Source organism: Odontesthes bonariensis, chromosome 2 (genome assembly GCF_027942865.1).
Source record: "Odontesthes bonariensis isolate fOdoBon6 chromosome 2, fOdoBon6.hap1, whole genome shotgun sequence".
Lineage (NCBI taxonomy): Eukaryota > Metazoa > Chordata > Actinopteri > Atheriniformes > Atherinopsidae > Odontesthes > Odontesthes bonariensis.
In genome coordinates this window covers 10,574,490-10,592,468 of record NC_134507.1, presented here as the reverse complement: position 1 = coordinate 10,592,468, position 17,979 = coordinate 10,574,490, and the positions used below count along the sequence as shown (strand labels likewise).

The following is a 17,979-nucleotide window of genomic DNA, read 5'->3' as shown; positions in this document are numbered from 1 at the left end:
TTTTATGTTGAACATGGTGTCTGAAAACAACTACTGTGGCATTTGTGCCTCATCTGCATTGCCTGTGCATTCTGAAAAAAAAAAAAAAAAAAGCTAAAGTCAAATTTTTAACAACTGACAGGGGATGTTGTGATCTATGGGAAGTGCCAGTAAAGTTGGTGGAGAAGTAGTATTAGGGTCAACCTTGGTCACTCCTATCTTAACCATGTCTTGACTTTGTAGGAGGGTCAGATACACACACTTGAGACACACTAAGCATAACAGCTGTGTGTGCTTTGTTGTGCCAACAACTCCCAAAATTATTTCAGCATCACCCACCCTCCCCCCCAAGATAGTGTGATGATTGAGGAGGCTTGAAAAAGTGTCAGTCAGTGGGGCTACATGGCACTGTAAAAATCTAATTAAGGGCTAAATTACAATAAGACTGTGTTTTTAAGTTCATGTATATACCTTAATCTGACAAGTAATTGAAACAGATCGGGTTACTCGCGATCGGATTAAGATCCCGAGATAACTCTGTTGAAAGTCACACTAAATGTGCTTGTAGACGGGTGAAGCACGTTGTGAATTAGACTTTGCGTTCTGCGCATGCTCAAGATTTTTTCCCGGGGTGGTGAACCGTATGTCAAAGGAGACGATTTTACTGTTGTTTTCGCCGCCGTCGGAAAGAAACAAACAATGCGATGGAGAATGCGCCGTTGTGCATGGCGTTAAACAGCTCATCACAAACGAAATGTAAAGGGACGTACGTAGCTTCATCTTGCTCTTTGTTCGCCATTTTCTCAAATACCTGAGTTTGTTGTTTTTGGATGTAGTGAAGCGGTCAACCAGAAGTGGCTCTATTATGGCGCTTTTCCACCAGCTCGCTTCGGCGCGCTATTGTGTGTTTCCACTAGCACGCCGTACCTGCAACCGGCACGATTTTTCGTACCACCTCAGCCCTGGTTCCAAGCGGGCCGAATCGTTACTAAAACGTGACGTCAGCCGACTGCCTTCCACTGATTGGGCGATGAGTGTCGTCACTGGAAGCGTCATAACGCAGATAATAAAAGCTAGCGTTAGCAACCGTTAGCTTCCCACCAAACGTCGTCTTTTTGAAGCTTGTAACAAAACTCTCCGGTACTTTTCAATACTGTTTTGTCTGGCGGCCAGGAGTCTTCTCTGGCTCTCTTCTCTTGCCTTCTGTGCGACAAAAAGCCACAGGATGAGTAGCAACACGTGCAGCCGTGTTACGACGACCCCGCCCACGTAGAGGAGGCACGAAGTGTAATGGAAACACAACCAAACCGAGCCGTGGCGAGCCGTGTAGAGGTAGTGGAAAAGCGCCATTAGCAATAGCTGAAATGGGTACAGCGCCACCTATCGTATCGGAGAATGACATGCTTTGTGCCTATGATTCGATTCATTCACCACCATATATCCAAGGATAATTACCCTTGCTCAAATAATGAGCATAACCCAACTATAGCTTTAATCAAATCAGTCTCATCATCTGAGTGTGATGTTGCTCACTCACATAGCCATAGAGGTTAAAGGAAGGTACATAGACTTTTTGGGAATTTCACAGGTGAAGCTGGCTAGTGGCGAGAACGTCCCAGCTGCTCTAAGAGGTTGAATATCCCCATGTGAGCAGCAGTCCTTCCAACAACCGAGTGGAAACACAGTGGCTCCCTATGGTACTGAGCTGTTTCATCAGGGCTAGAATGGAGTCAGAGGAGAGGAGCTCTTTCTCTCACTGTTTGATTCACTATTTATTTTTGCTGTGCTTGGGAGGCGCAGAACAAACTGACTGGCAAGCAATGCGTTCATCAGAGCCTTAGAAAGCATTCCTGATGATACTGGGCAGTCAGTACTACAGCAAAGCCACAGCAAAAAGCTTAATTAGAGCTTTCTGAAAACAATGTCTTTATACCACCCCCTGTAATGCCCATGCCCATTATTACTGCTAAGTATGCTCCTCCATCAATTATGGCATGTGCTAATGTGAGTCTCACAGTAGAGAGCCAACATGTTTCAGTGGGCTCAAATAGCTTTGCTGCACTCTTCTATTCAGAAATTAATCTTCACAGTAGACATGTCTGCAAATGCTCAACACAGAAAGGAACAAATATATTAATATTATTTTCCTTTGGTGTACAAAAAAACTAAAATCTTCTCTAAAATAAGGCTAATTACTAAAGATTTACTCAAAGAACGCAAAAGATACAACATATAAATGGCATGTTTATCACTTTGAATAATCTGACTGTATGTTTCTCCCTACAAAAATACTTATCTTTGTATTTGTCTTCTATCATAAAGCAATCAATTAACATTAACTTAACTTTCTCCGTTAGACATTACACAAGCTGTTCTACTCTCAGTATCACCCAATTCATGTGAAATCTGTTCATGGCACCTTCTTCCTCTTTCAATGATCTTGAACCTTCTCACTCTTCTTGAACAATTGTTCTTTTCTTTCCACCATTACTAGAGATTTTGTGGCCCTCCTCAGAGATCTGTCTGCACACAAAAACTGCAGCTGCAGAATGTGGGTGATAATGAAGTGTCTGGCAGAAGAGGATTAGGTGGAGTGGCGGGCATCATCCCTGTGGTATAAACGCTCATCTCTCCCTCAGGAAGGACACATGGAGTGTATTTCACCTCAGCCCAACTGCCTGTCTCAGTGTCACTCTCAGATAGCATACTGAGATGTCTGCTGTGGTTCTCAGGAGGCAATAGCGAGAGAGTTAACACAACGACAAGCCCGGCTCCAAGGGGGTACTTGGTGTTTCATCCTCTGACACCCGTCTGTTTATTCTGCACAGTCAGGCTGAGACGGGCATAACAGGCACTGGGACAGTGAAGATCTTCACCAAGGGAACAGGCTGATACGGTAAGAGAGAGAGAGAGAGAGACAGACAGAGAGCGAGAGAGAGAGAGAGAGAGAGAGAGAGAGAGAGAGAGAGGAATACAAACTCCTCCTCTTCCCTGTGGTCTGACAAAAAAGATGACAGTTTTCCTCTGGAGCTTGCTCTACCCTCCCTGGGCTGAAACCCTCCATGTAGGCGAGTGGCCTGTCAGACATAGCTAACTAGGTTGCCCCATGAGAGATGCAGAAAGCTTGACAGTTTGTTACTAGTTGGCAAAAGGCCATTGTAGCAGGTCAGTCGCTGCACAAAAAGTGTCAAAGACGTGCCACTAATCAGCCACCGAAAGGAACTTAAAAAACACTCACGTAAATATGCTCCTTACTCACACAGCTAGTTAAAAAAGCCATTATCAGAGCACTGACAAACACAAGCTGAAGATCTATTTACAACCGCAGCACTACTGTAAATACAAGATATTTGTGAACAGTTAGAACTCTTGAGTATTTATATATTCTTTTGTAATGCATTGTGGTTAGTATAACACACTGTTTAGGCAAAGAAAACACTGCACTGCTTAAACAGGGCACATGCAATTAGCATTTATGCCTCTGCTGTAAATCAAGCCACATGGTGGAAGTGTGCGAGGTTGAAAGAGTCATGGCTGTCTTATATGGATTCCAATTAATTATCAAAAAATGAACGAAATTTAATAGATTATTATTAAAATGACTGTTGGCATGTCGGCTTTTTCTGATTCAATTGTGAGCGCCTATAAAGTCTCCAGAGCCTCATCTGATGTCCCTATTGAGACTATAGTATGGGATGGGGTCCTTTGTCTCTATCTGTCAGATCTCATCACTCCATTGTGCATTGCTGGGGGCAGAAGGACCAAAACTGACCACTGAGCCAACTGACAAGGCCACTCTGCATCCAGTTATCTCTGAAGAGGCGTCAACGCACATGCAAGCCATCATGTGAGCAAATACGGGTACAATAACGCTCACACTCACACACGCTGTCATGAAAACGCACAAGCATGAGAACATATGGGTAATACACAAGGACACATGCATGCAAAAGAAAATAGACAGTGCAGTGAAGCGTGTGCAGGATAAAAACAAAAAGAAAAAAAAAAGCTACATATAAAGTCCATGTAGGATACAAATGTGCTCTGACACTGGGGTTGTTAATGCATTGAATTGTCTAAAATTGTAACAACTGACCCAGAAATTCTGGTGCACAAGAGGGAGTTTGGGGTACGGGAGGAAGGCGTATTTGAGGCGATGTGGAAAAAAACTAAATTGACACTTTCTTGCCACTTTTCAAGCCTTGCAGTGGTATCCTCACTTTTTGCACAATTGGAGCTGACATCATAAAGAATACAATTCTTAAACTTAATGGGTTTTGTTGTACAAACGCAAATAAATGAGTGGTTTAAGTATGCATGCTGTAGAATTGCAAAATATCACTCTTTCTTTCAGATACAGCAAGAGGTGCAAAATTCCAGAGAAAAGAGGGTTGCAGAGGTCAAATACAAAGTAAAACAAACTGCTGCAATATGTTTACAGAGGAAACCCTGAGGGAAATAGAGGACCTGACTGTAATATTGCATATTTATTTGATTCTGAGTATTTAAGATGGCTCACTGTATATTGCAAAAGTGAAAATGTATATATAACTTTGAAAACAGATAACTGCTTATAAGTTTGTTTTATTAAAATCTTCAATCACTTTATACTTGTCCAAGTCTGAAATCTGAAACTGTAACAGTTCTTAATGACATAGGGTAAGCATATAAAACCAATAGAAACTCTAAACGAGTAAAGCCCTTTACCTGAAATGACTTTAGTGACAAGACTGTTTCAATCTGAAAATTATAGTATAAAGAGATGGTTGGAGTACTGACAATCTATGCCTTTTAAATCTGCTACAAGATAAAAACAGCTTTAAATGGGATATTCTAACACTATTTTAAAGGGGAAAATGTATAGATGTCATTTTACATTCAGCTTTGAAATCAACTTGTGCTTCCAAAAATCTAAAATGACAAATAATTTAAATATTACTTTTTAAAAAGAGAAATAGTTTTAAATATACAGAAAATTCAGCTTCAGCAAGTATAATCAACAAAACTTTAAAACATATTGTGCCCTACACTACCACTGTCTAAAAGCTCTACTTTATACATACACATACTAAAGAGACCTCCAGAAAACAGTCAGTTTGATAGAAAAAAAATAAATAAATGTGACTTTCAGTAGAGAAACATCTGTGTTATGTAAGCATATCTCTATGTGGTCCTGGTTAGCTGTAGAACGCCTGCAACACCAGTCAGACAGCAAAAGCTCCACACGGCTTGACATACAGATATGTACGACGTTTAAAGTTAGACCCTTTCCCTCACCCACACTGCAGTGCCAGAGATCAAGTGATGCCATCAACTAGCTAATGACATGACTGCCGCAGGCCACAGCCGGCAGCTTGATTTATACATGGGGACAGAAATGAATGATTCATAGGCAAAGAGAAGGATACCAGGACACATAGCAACTATATGCCCCACTTGCTCACGCTTATTCATAGTTGCATACCTCTCCATAAATTCCTTGGAACATTCCTTGATGTCTCATAAACTAAACATGACACAACTGACCGATCTCACAAGCTAAAGCTGCTCTTGATGGCTCCATGGCATTTTCTCTCCCTCCTTTGCTCTCCACGCTTTTTTTTAAAAGATTTTCTTTTCATGGCACCCTTTCCCTCTAGGATCCGCTTATTTCCTGACCATTCCCTTCGCAATATAATGTGACGGTAATCCTAAATATGGAAGCCACAGTTGTAGAATAAACTGAATGGCCAAATCACTCTGCATCAATTAATCCATTCATCAACGTTTGTTTTTTTTGAGAGCTCCAACACAGAAATGCCATTTTAATCATTATTCAGATATCACAACCTTCACTCCAACAGATGATCTTGGGCTGCTAATTTCAGTGGATTGGCATCTTTATCATGCAATCTCTGGAATAATTGGATTTGATAGCACTGGAATGCTTCAAACATGATCAACCAAAATGGTTGTTTAAAGGCGGGGTAGGGGATCTTTTTCTGGAACATTTTTTTACATATTGCTTGAAATACTCTTCACACCCCCATTGCAACCAATTAATTAAAAGTTTTGACACAAATATGAAAAGTTTTAGTGGCCTCTAGAACGTACAATCTAGGAAAAACAGTATCCAATCATTGTGAACGGACCGTTCACAATGATTGGATTCTGATGCCGTCTATCAAACTGCAATCTGCTCCTCCCTCCCCCTCCCCCTCCCCCTCCTTCCCCCTCCTTCCCCCTGCGCGCGTACCCTGCTCCATGAACGAAGCTTGGCAGGAAGCTAAACTAGAGCCAGCTTGGCTAGCACCTAGCATTATTAAACGTATAGTTAGCATAAACTAAATACTAAATACGGCAACGATCGATGCTTGCTGTCAGAACAGCGCTCGTGCACCTTCGTGCTCGTGCGCGTTCATGTACTCTAGAGGCGTGCCTTTGGGGGAAAAGTGAAGAAAAGGGTTGGGACTTTTTACCTGTGTATTTTCAAAATGCAGCTTCGCTGGACTCAAAATCCAGGATCTCCTACCCTACCTTTAATTCACAAAATGGCTTCTTTACTTTTGCAAACAAGTTTGCTCATTAATTATTTTTCTAAATATAATTTGTTGTTATGTAACAAACTTTCCTGACTCAAACAATGTCCTATATGTGGATGGCACTTTGAAAAGAAAGCACAAAGAGTGTGCATATAAATTCCTTTCCTAGCTATAACATATAGAGAGGTACATACACTTAAAAATACATTTTATTTAATCACACAGTATGAGCGAAAATAAATGTGTTTACGTTGTGTGTTTACATCATAAATAGATTTTAATAGCAGAGCTAATCCCAAAGAGGTGGACTGACACACATTTATATCCGAGCTGCCTCAAACACATTTTAAAAAGAATATGGAGCATTACAGTTTAAATTCAAGCTGAGTAAAGAGCAGAATGTAACTAACTCCCCAGTAAATATGAGGAGATGGGGAAATCCCAAGGGTATCCCGCTAACTGAAGAATCTTTGCATTCAATTTATCATTTTACATTATTTAGGCTACCCCATGGGGAAAAACGCTCTCTCCGTCATAAGTTATGCTAATGGTTGTTACTACCATGTCTGATGTGAGAACCATCAGTCAAAAGCATAGTGTGCAATCTACAACTTGGGAGAAAAATATGTCACTTTTGAGTAATTAGTTTAGGGGCATCCTGGGAGCTGTGTAAGGCACATAAGGCCATCTAACCCAAACTGTCACACAACACCATCCTGTATCTTGACCTATACCCCTCCCCCTGCCCAAATCACCATGCCCTGGCCCCCTCCAGTCTACTCAATAAACAAGCCTTGGGTAGGACCCAGACAGAGGATAATGGTTCACCTGGAGGTGACAGGAAAAGAAAACAGAGCTCTTTGCATAACGAATGGAGATAGAGATAAGTGCTGTGAAGCACTCAGAAATCTTGATAAAGGATTATCCAAACATGTCTGAAACTGAATACACTCTTTTTAAGCATACTGGAGCCCTGTGTTGTGGTGAGAGCCAGAACTACATTTACCCTACTGAACATGTAATGCTGATGCATTTCTGGAAAGATAAACGTACTGTCTGCTCACATACTACTTAAAAGTCACAGCTAATATTCTATAGCTAGGGTGTAGGATACATCCTTTCTATATGTATTTGCACATCATTCTGTTAGAAGAGACATTAAGCATTGCCACGTCATATCAGTGCGAGTCCACAGTTGACATCTTCAACTGTAAAGTAGCACAAAGGAACCCAGGTCAACCCCTTTTCCCCACAGTCAGGCAGGATAACAAGAAGCATAATAAACCCTATATGCTACAATGTGTTGGCACTTGTCATGACTTATACCACTGTTTAGAAAACTCATAGGAGAAGGACGCACAGTGCTCTGGACTATGTTATGTAAGTGATGACAAAGGCTGGCGAGTTCATGCAGCATTAGCAGCCTATGGCTAAATTATATCAAGTCAGGACGTAAAAAACAACCATGCATGTGCCCCGCTGCTTGAATGGAGCAGAAAAAAAGAGGCACAACGTGAGAGAAACGATTTGTTTGGGTGGTCTAGTTAAAGCTGAGTGCTAAATGGCCAACGGTTCTGGTTAGAATGCTAATGAGGCAATTCCCCTACTGGATGGAGACATCAAAGGCAATGGGAGCTCCCTTTTTCCGGCTACACAGGGCTTCATGGTACCGTTACATGGCTCACTGTGTGCTTGAATGCTTGTGTTTGCATCTGTGAAAAGGAGACCAATCGAGGGTACGGCAAACTAGACAACTTGATGTTTACATTAGGTCTGCACTTTTGGGACTGTGCCAGCATCCAGCCATGCTGTGACACATATCCCAAAAGCAACCAGGTACCATTCATAATTACCCTCTATTCACAGAGGCCTCATTTAGTGTGTTATTATCAAAGATCATTGTTATTTCCCTCTATGTATGTTTGGAATCCCAATGAGACCAACATGTCTAACACAGATATCCGTACTATTTTGGTTGACCCCATTGTGTACATAATACTGAGGATGTACAGCCCAGAGAGAATTCCCATTGGTGATTTCTAAGGATTTAATGGAGCATCAGGGCATAAAAACCTTTTCTTATTACTTTTTTTTAATATATATATATATATATATATATATATATATATATATATATCTGTAACTAATGCAAGACATATTATAATATCTTTTCTGGCTACAGAAAAATAAAACACTTCACTCACACTCCCCTTATGTATCACTTATCTCCATCCTTTTTACCGTGCTGAGGCGGCAATCCTACAGAACCTGCAATGTCCCGTCTTCATTGTTGAGACCATATATTACACAATATAAAGTGTGGCAAAACCCTTCTTCCAATATACTACAAGATATACCATTTTTTTTAAAAATCCCAAAGCATCATGTCAAGCCAGAAACATTCTTAAGACTATGTAGGTGCAAAACTTATTTCCATAAAGTGAAGACTGTCAAGTTTTCATTTACTGGCAGGAGGCCCACCTCCAGAGTTAAGAGAAAATAAGCACAGCTCAGGTGCGAGGCTGGCATGATGGATCATCCTGTTGTGAAGCCGGCCCTCTGCAGAGCCCTGAGAAGACAGCTGGGAGATAAGGAGGACCCTATATGAGAACACATCTCCTCCTCACATCGATCCTCGCCACCACCAAGGCAGGAGGTCTTCACATACCAAGCCACAGACAGAGGTGCGCAGGGCAACTGAGAAAACAGCTTTCCAAGTTTAGCAGCCACCTTTGAGTGATAAAGACACTCGAAGATAAAACCCCTCTTGGTCTCATGCACATAAAAGACAAACGGTGTAGAGCTTTGTTTTAGAGGGGAAATAACATTTTCAACTCTTTGTAGATAACACTAATCTCTCCCTGGCTCCAATCATCATTCTTTACCATGGTCAAAAACCACACTCCACAGGAATGCACATATAAGAGATTATAGAATTACATAGTTGTAACTTGACTTGTTGCGGTCATTATTAACACAAGCAATGTGAATCTTAGCATTTTAGTTAATTGACCTTATAACTTGTGCCAGTAACTTGGCAGGAATAGCATCACTGGAAGTCAATTAAGAATGAAAAGAGGCTTTGCTCTCTTGAAAAAAAAAGCACAAGCTACAATTAGAATTCCTCTGGAGTTAATAAGCACAGCTGCAGGTTACAATCAAGTGAAATGTTTTCTTGCAGAGTATGACATTAATTGACACGTAAGATCTCACGTTCCACTGTTGACAGCTGCAAATTCAACTTCATTTTTGCTACTGCTGTTTTGAAACAGAGCAATCAACAATACCCAAACACCGATTATTAGTCCAAGAAGAAACTGGATCAATCAACAAGGCGAAGATTTGAAGCGCTGTAAAAAGGTGATTTGCCCCAATGCAACAATAATGAGAATATAATAGGAATGAAAATAGCTTCTTGTGTTTCTCTGTATGTGGCAAATCAATACTGAGAGTAGACTGCTGCAGACAGACACCAATCGGGGGGATGGTATACCCTGCATTATGGGGTCATGCTTGGTAAGGGAGATGTATCTTTGTGACCTCTGCTCTCAATTACAGAAATTCTTAAAATGGTTGTCTGCTGAGGGTTTCTCTATGCCACTGAAAGATTGAGATTCAACCCTGAATGCTTGCAGTCTTAACCATATATCAGACAAGATAAGGGCAACTCCAAGGTGCATGATTAGACGTGAACAGCTTCGTGTACACTCTAATGGACTTAATGTGAACTGAGCAGTAAACTATACTGAGGCTTTGATGTTTTTTTACACTTATATTTTGTCTTCAATGACTCATTTCAAAATCTTAAACAAATAATTAAATTCTGATAATTAGTCATCTTGTGAGGTATAAATCAATTGAGATAATTTTTTCTCCCCCTTTGTTGTTTCAAAGAAGTCGAAAGAAGATTTCTGTGAAATGGAGGCTATCTGAAAATAACAAATAAAGATAACACAACAAATATGGTAAAGTATTTAAAACTCTCTCTGACATCATTGCCTCTTTTATCGCCTCAAATAAACAGGCGATATTTAGCACATTGACAATTAAAAATTCAACAAAGAAGTGACATTAGGATTGGGCAGTAGCATTGTAGAGTTCCCTCCCCATTATTCTCACACCACAGTTGGCTGCCTCAGATTTTCTCCACTGCTTTGATGATAATGCTCTTCGGCAGGCTGCTAAAGTAATGACCATCTCCCAGTGTGGCACAGAGCAAGGTTGGCTGACAACACACTAACATTTTGGTCTTAAATTAAGTTATGTTTAATGCAGAATCTTTAAACAAAATAGACACTAAAGTCAGGGAAGAGCCAAAGACTGCACTGTAAATAGGCTCCATATCAGATCAAACCTTTGGAATAATCAAAATACTAGCTGGCAAAATGATTCACTCACCTCCCCCTCCTCCCAGAAGACTTGAGTTTGCTGAAAAGAGAGAAAAAACAGAGTCAGTCAACTCAAAAAGGTATTCAAATGTGGTTCAATCCAAGCGTCAACAATATCTGGCAATTCTAGTTTGGATTATTTAACAGCATAAGAGTAATGTCACTCAAATACATACACACATTTGACACCACTCTTTTCATCCATTGTGCAATTCATGTCAACTTATAGTCAAGCTTTTTTTGTCTCCAAGTTTAAGAAAAGAACAGAATTAATCCCACAAATATGCTGGAAAGTGTCACAGCACTAAAGCAACTAAAGCAGGAGTATTACTTTAAGAGGGACCGAGTAGGGGCCTGAAAATGGCTTGAGACATGGTACAGTTATACATCTCAGTTAAACCTGTATTCACACATTTCAATAGGAGTCTCACACTATAAGTTAGCATTTGATGTCAGCTTCTTTCCAACAAAACCAGCCCTCCAGAGATACCAAGTAATGTATCATTTAAAAGGTTGTTTATCACATCTCAAATGGACAAAATTATTCATTGTATGAATCAGTGTTTTTCTTTAAATACTGAATTAAAGACTTGGCAGCAAATGTGTCATTCATTTGGCAGATAATCTTGATTGGCAATTTTTTTTTCTTTGGCAACTTGACAGATTTTGCTCAAATGAAACTCTCATATCTACTATTACAGCTGTACAATCACACTTTGTGGGGTTTCTCCATGGAGACATTTTCTGAGAGATACATCAGACAAAGCTTGTGATCTTTAGAACTGAGGCCGAGTTCTCACATGTGACATACTGTATATACTGTTTGTAGAAGACATTCATTGTAAAGCAAGCTCACTAATATGTGTTGTCGATTTCAAGACAGATTAATAAACACTCATTAGCAACAAATTTTAATTTTGCTCTGCATAGTTAAGACATCCACTGAACAGCTCCCCATTAAAAGCCCATTTTTTTTTCTCCAAAACATTTTTGTGCACAAGTAACGTAATGAACATGAGTTTTCAGCAAGATCAATCTCATCACAGTACAGTCCCATGGCTTTTATTTATTCACTTCCAAAGATGACTCTTTTGTCAGATTACATGATGGAGGTAATTTCATGAGTTCACTTCACTTCTACGCATTTCTGTGGAACCAATATGGCTTCGCATTGTTCTAATTTGGGCATCACACATGAGCGGGCCTGACAAAGAAAACTCTCCTACTGCACATTTTATTTCATCAAAAGCCTTTTGTTGTGCATCTGAGAGTCTTTGTGCACACATATAGTATGAGCACAACACACACAAACAAAAAACAGCAACCCAAACAGGGATGTAGTGACAATCCACTGTCATGTTTACAATAGCACCTCTCCAGGTTTTTCTGTGATGAAAAAGACACTTGTGTTCCCACAGCCTTTGTTTAGCTCTGGAATCTGTCAGCTATCAACAGAAAGCACATAACTCAAATGTGCACCATTTCCTGAACAACCTTTTATAATCAGGCTGGTAAAGTTTCTGTTTTGTATTTTAGAAGCCCGGATTAATGTGGTGAAAAAAAATAAAAAATAAAATCAAAGCTTGATTAAATTTGCGATTTAAGGATAAATGTTAAGAAACAAGAAACCAGTCTGTGAAGCAGGAAACTTTTCTGTTGAGGTCATGTGTTTAAGATGTGGTGATATCAAGAATCCCAAATTTGGAATTATAACCAGCTGAATACTCTATCATCACCCTCCTCCCCCTTCCCAGCATGTGGAATAGACTAAAGGGGTTGCAAAAAATAAAAAGCGCTGCTCTACAGTCAATGTTTCTTTGGTTTTGCATCTTCTGATCTAAATAGCTCATTCTAAGATAATGGAAAACACACAGTGATTCTTATTTTCACATTCTAAATTAAAGAACAAGAAAACAAGGTTGTGAATATTATATTTCACTTCTGTCAATAGATCACCCTAAATGTTGCACACTGAAACATTAAGGTTGATTTCAATTTTCTATTTTCAGTATGAATGGTTGCAATACCAGTTCAGTGCAAGTTAACAGTATGCTAGTTTTCAGCATAGTCTGTCATCATTGTCTAGTCTCCTGGGGAGTCTTCCTATTCCTGAGCTATTAAAACACTGAGGTTTAATTACCTGACATTATGGAAATGCATGCCTGAGGGGGGCACTTCATTTACACCGCACCTAATCAGAGAAAGGAGATGTGGTTGCTAATCAGTCTGACACAACTCTCCTGCATATATATATATATACATGCAAGTGGTTGTATAGGGAACAGGGTAGACATGGAATTGAGATCTTGGGGGCTTTCTAACTATGTGACTTGAAGTGTTTATGGTGACAACCTACTGAAAGCTAAGGAGGGTTCTCATCTCTGCTTTTAGATTGATAAATATGTAACTAAATATATGTAAAAATGCTGCTTTGTGGCTTTTCAAAATGCAAAAAAGCAAGTTTTGGCAGTTAATATTATGGAATAAATTGCTGCTTGCACACAGAACGTATTCAACTCACAGAGTCTGTGATCTCAGACCATATACATACTGTAACAGGGGAGACATAAAAGTGCACAAATTAATGCAGATATTCTTGTACTAAAGCATAAGATAAATAAAAAATATCTGGTTAGTCTCCTCAGTGAAAAGCAAAACAGAAAATAAAATGCATATTTGCACATCTATCTCATGATCCATATTTCATAGCGTGTGCATTAATTATAAATAAATTATCTTTGCCGTTTTGCCAGCCTTGGGTTCAGTCTGTGTAGGGTGAACACATTTATGCCTTTAGGAAGTTGGAGAATGAACAATTAGTATCACCAGACCAGTATCTGTTTATTACACAGTGGTGGTATTGTCTACATGTGGAGTGGTGTTTTTGAATAAATAACAATAAATAAAAATAAAAGACAAAGTTTGAATTTAGCAGAAATTTTTCAACCAAAACAGTTGGAAAAAAAGTAAAAATGAAAGAAGAAAAATAAAATCAGAGAAGGCTTTGGATGAGGAAAGTAAACCAAAACGCAAAAGCTTGTGAAGAAACTACCAGTAGAAAAAAATACTCATGACCTCACATCGACAGGAGCACCTCTCATCACTATTTGTGATGTGAGGTGACTCAAGGTCACACTGTCATGACATGAATGTTAGCAACCATCTACAAGAGTTAACATTTCTAGCATTGATTAAATAAACAGCCTGCTGTACGCTACCTAGTTTGGTAGATAACATAGCTAATTAACTAGCAAACACCAGCAACTTAACACGTTAGTTCATAGAGCGGAGAAGGTAGTGTTCTTTTCTTCTGAATTAGTGCCACTACTTTCATACCGTTACCAAATTTAACTGGTATTACTTCTGAAATTTTGTTTAGATATTCCACTATTTGTGCACACATGTTCAAAATCCAAAAAATTTTAACACCCTGCAGTCAGCAAAGTTACTCTGGTAACTTTGCTGACTGCGTGTTTTTTTTTTTTTTTGTGATTATCTTTTTAATATATATTTTAAAACATACAAAGAGGTATCAAAAAGGCACCTTATGGAAAGAGTACAAAATAAAAAAAAAATTTAAAAAATACAATACAGAACGTAACACACTCAACTCGTGCTGGCAGCAAACTAAAAGAGACAAAGTATTCATAGAAGGTCTTTAAGGGCAGCAGCTATGCTCATCCAAGTGTTTACAGTGGTTTCCTTTGCCTTCTTAATCTTTGCAGTTGTACCTTCCAAACACACTATATAGTGAAAAGAGACTATCCAAAATCTTCTAAGATTTGTGTCTGGGTGTATCCATTGCTGCACTATAGTCTTCTTAGCAGCAGTGAAACCTGACATCAACACTCTTTTTTTGCGTGTTTTATAGAAACAGAGCTCGAGTGTGTGAGAGAGAGGATGTGCGTGTTTATGAAGTACACACCAGTCAAAATATTCATTAGCACCCTCCATATTTATATAAACACTGAAATAACAGAATCAATATTACAATATTTTTGGATCATCATTTTTAGAATGTTTCTTTTTTCTAAAATTTATCTGTAATACATAGTTTTTTGTGTATGCATAATCCAATACTACAACAACACTGTATGGTCTTTAAAGGAAATAAAATAAATTGGAAAAGTGGAGAAATATTTCTTTCATTGAGACATTTAAAAACAACATATTTTCAACCTTTTATTTTAATATTGTGAAACTGTTAAAGCATAACATTATTGTATCATCAGAATCTCGTCCAGGTTCATGCCCATATAGGGAAATATGTTTAAGATTTAAAAGGTTCTCACTAACCAAGGTTCCTAACTAACTTTTTAAAGTAGCAGTTAATTTTTTTTTCATAGAAGCAGCAACACAGAGAACATCTGTTACATCCGTAACGTTAACTTCGTTGCAAAAAATACAAAATTTCAGTTCAATTTCAAATGGAAAATATAAGAGTAAAGCATTACTTTAGAGGAGTTTAGACTGTTCCAGAGGGCTGCACACACATTGTGTCATTTCTGAGAATCAGATAACCACTTAAGCTACGAATTCATTTACTTTCTTTCTAATTTAATGTGACTCACATGTAGTGAACGGCAGGTCTTCCTTCCCGACCTGGTCGGATGAACTGAATTTTATTGTCATTTCAGTCTCTTTAGCGGACTGATTAATTGATGTGAGGCTTTAAAAAGCTGCAGACATACTCACAGCAGTTCAGTGCATCTCTGTCTGAGGGTTTTTTGCAGTTTTGTGCTGGAGGGGTCTGCAATGTTGGGCCACAACAATAGAGGTACTTGATAATACATCTTTCCCCTCTTTTCAGACTATGTACCTTACAAACTGCCTGATCATTTCATATTCGAAGGAGGCAATCTCTGCCTGCTGATTTCACATCTTATCCTCATCAGTAATTTGGGTCTGTCATTTCACAGGTCTGAATGCTTGTTTATTTTGAAAAATACCCCATATTTCAAAGGCCCTAGCAAAGAAAAGAACAACAGTCAGCTGCTTACTGAACAGACAGGTAGATGACAGAGTAGCCTGGGGATGACAACCCATTTTCAAAGTCCATACCCACGTTCTTATGATGACAATGTAATGGGCTCTCACTCACGTGACGCGCACACAAGGGTTCTGGCTCACTCCCGGTGTTTCATCAGATATATAATGGCAGAATTAAAAAAAAATACTATATTTTCAAGTTGTATTGATGTCCTCAATTGTGGTGATGTCTCCAAAAAAATTGTTAAAATGTGACAAAGGTGCTGTTTACACATACACTGTTTACGTATTTTGATAAACGAAGACCTTTCCCTCCGTTTGTGCCTTTCGTTTATACACAAACAGAGTTTTTTCCTCCGAAAACGAGGCTTAAAAAAATCTCCGGCAAAAGTGGAGATTTTTTAAAAACTCCGTTTAGCGTTTGTGTGTAAACTGGTTGAAAGAGACAAAAACGGAGTTTTTGGCAATATCCGCGGTAAAAGACCGACGTCCATTGTTTATCTGGCAAGCATGGAGGTACTAGCAGCATTTCTGTTTTTAAGAGCTATACTCGCTTGTGTGCTTTTGAAAATTAAAGTCATACAGTGTATTGACCAACAAAGACGCATTAGGGCTCGGAGGGCAGCAATTGCGGAGCTTCTTTTGGCAGACAGAGCCCGGCCATACCACCGCCAGCGACGGCGATTCTGGGTTAGACCCGGACGGACTGCGTATTTATGCTGATCAATGTAGACATGTTTTTTTTTTTAAACGGGGCTGTGTGCACCTAGTTATTTTTGCAAACGAAGGTTAGAAAATATGCGTTTATCAAAATACCCGGGTATGTGTAAACAGCACCTAAGCAGTCACAGTTTGGAGCACTTACAGCAGTAAAAACAATGCAAGTTACTTTTATGTTTTGCAGGAAGAATTGAGAAGCAGGCTAGCAATACTCATAAGGACTGAATATCTTAGGTAAAAGAGAAGGAAGAAAGAATGTGTAAGGACTGCGTTTTACAGGGACCCGTTCAAGTCTGTTAAAGGAAAGTTTAACCAGGAAAAGGGAGGGCAGCTTAAGGCAACAAAGTCAGAGGTGGAAGAGTATCTAAGAATAGTATCTAAGAAATACATATTCAGATCTTGAGCAGCGTAGAGTAGTAGGCCTTCCACCTGACATGCCACCATTAGGAGAGATAGGTCATAAGATGGATGTTAGACCACCAAGGTGGAAAGAGGTTGAGGAGGTAGTCAGGCGTGCAAAGGCTTCGTCGGACCCAGGGCCAAATGGAGTCCACTATCGGGTTTATAAAAGTGCACCTGATATACTAAAGTTTTTGTGGAGGCAATTAAGAATAGTTTGGGAGAAACAGTTTATTCCTAGAGCATGGCGTAGGGCAGGAGGCGTTTTTATTCCAAAGGAGAAAGAGTCCTCGGACCCGAGTCAGTTCCGGTTGATCTCTCTCCTAAATGTAGAGGGGAAGATTTTCTTTAGTTTAGTTGCACAGAGATTAGCTACTTATTTAGAAAAAAATTGCTTAATAGATACTACTGTGCAGAAGGCAGGAATACCAGGTTTCACAGGGTGTTTAGAGCACACTAGCATGATTTGGCATCAGATTCATACAGCCAAGATTGAGAAAAAAGACTTGCATGTTATATTTCTGGATCTTGGAAATGCATTTGGTTCAGTGCCACATAGCTTTATTTGGAAAAGTTTTGATTATTTTAGAGTGCCTGTAGTAGTTGTTAACTTATTATGAGCATATTTTCAGGATATTAGACTGTGCCTAAGTACAGCAGGTTTCACAACAGGTTGGCAGAGGCTAGAAAAAGGTATTATGGCAGGGTGTACGATTTCTCCATTAGCATTTACAGTGGCGATGGAGATAATTATTTGAGCTTCCAAGTGGCTTGTAGGTGGAGAGAGACGTCAGAATGGCATGCGGCTTACACCAATTAGGGCCTACATGGATGATATGACGTTGGTGACCACAACAGTGCCATGTATGAAGAGAATACTTGAGAGACTTAATAAAAATCTAAAGTGGGCTGGTATGAAAATCAAACCTACTAAGTCTAGAAGTATCTCAATAAGTAGAGGGAAATTAAGTGATAGAAAGTTT

At 39.3% G+C, this 17,979-nt stretch overlaps 1 protein-coding gene across 2 annotated transcripts in view; it reads right to left on the bottom strand.

Annotated features, from left to right (window-relative positions):
- The window catches only part of macrod2 (mono-ADP ribosylhydrolase 2), a 432,443-nt gene that overhangs the window by 286,383 nt on the left and 128,081 nt on the right, over nt 1-17,979 (bottom strand). For both annotated transcript variants that reach the window (XM_075476803.1, XM_075476812.1), the window contains exon 4: nt 10,899-10,928. In XM_075476803.1, coding sequence (XP_075332918.1) covers nt 10,899-10,928 — 30 coding nt within the window. The remainder of the gene's footprint in view (nt 1-10,898; nt 10,929-17,979) is intronic.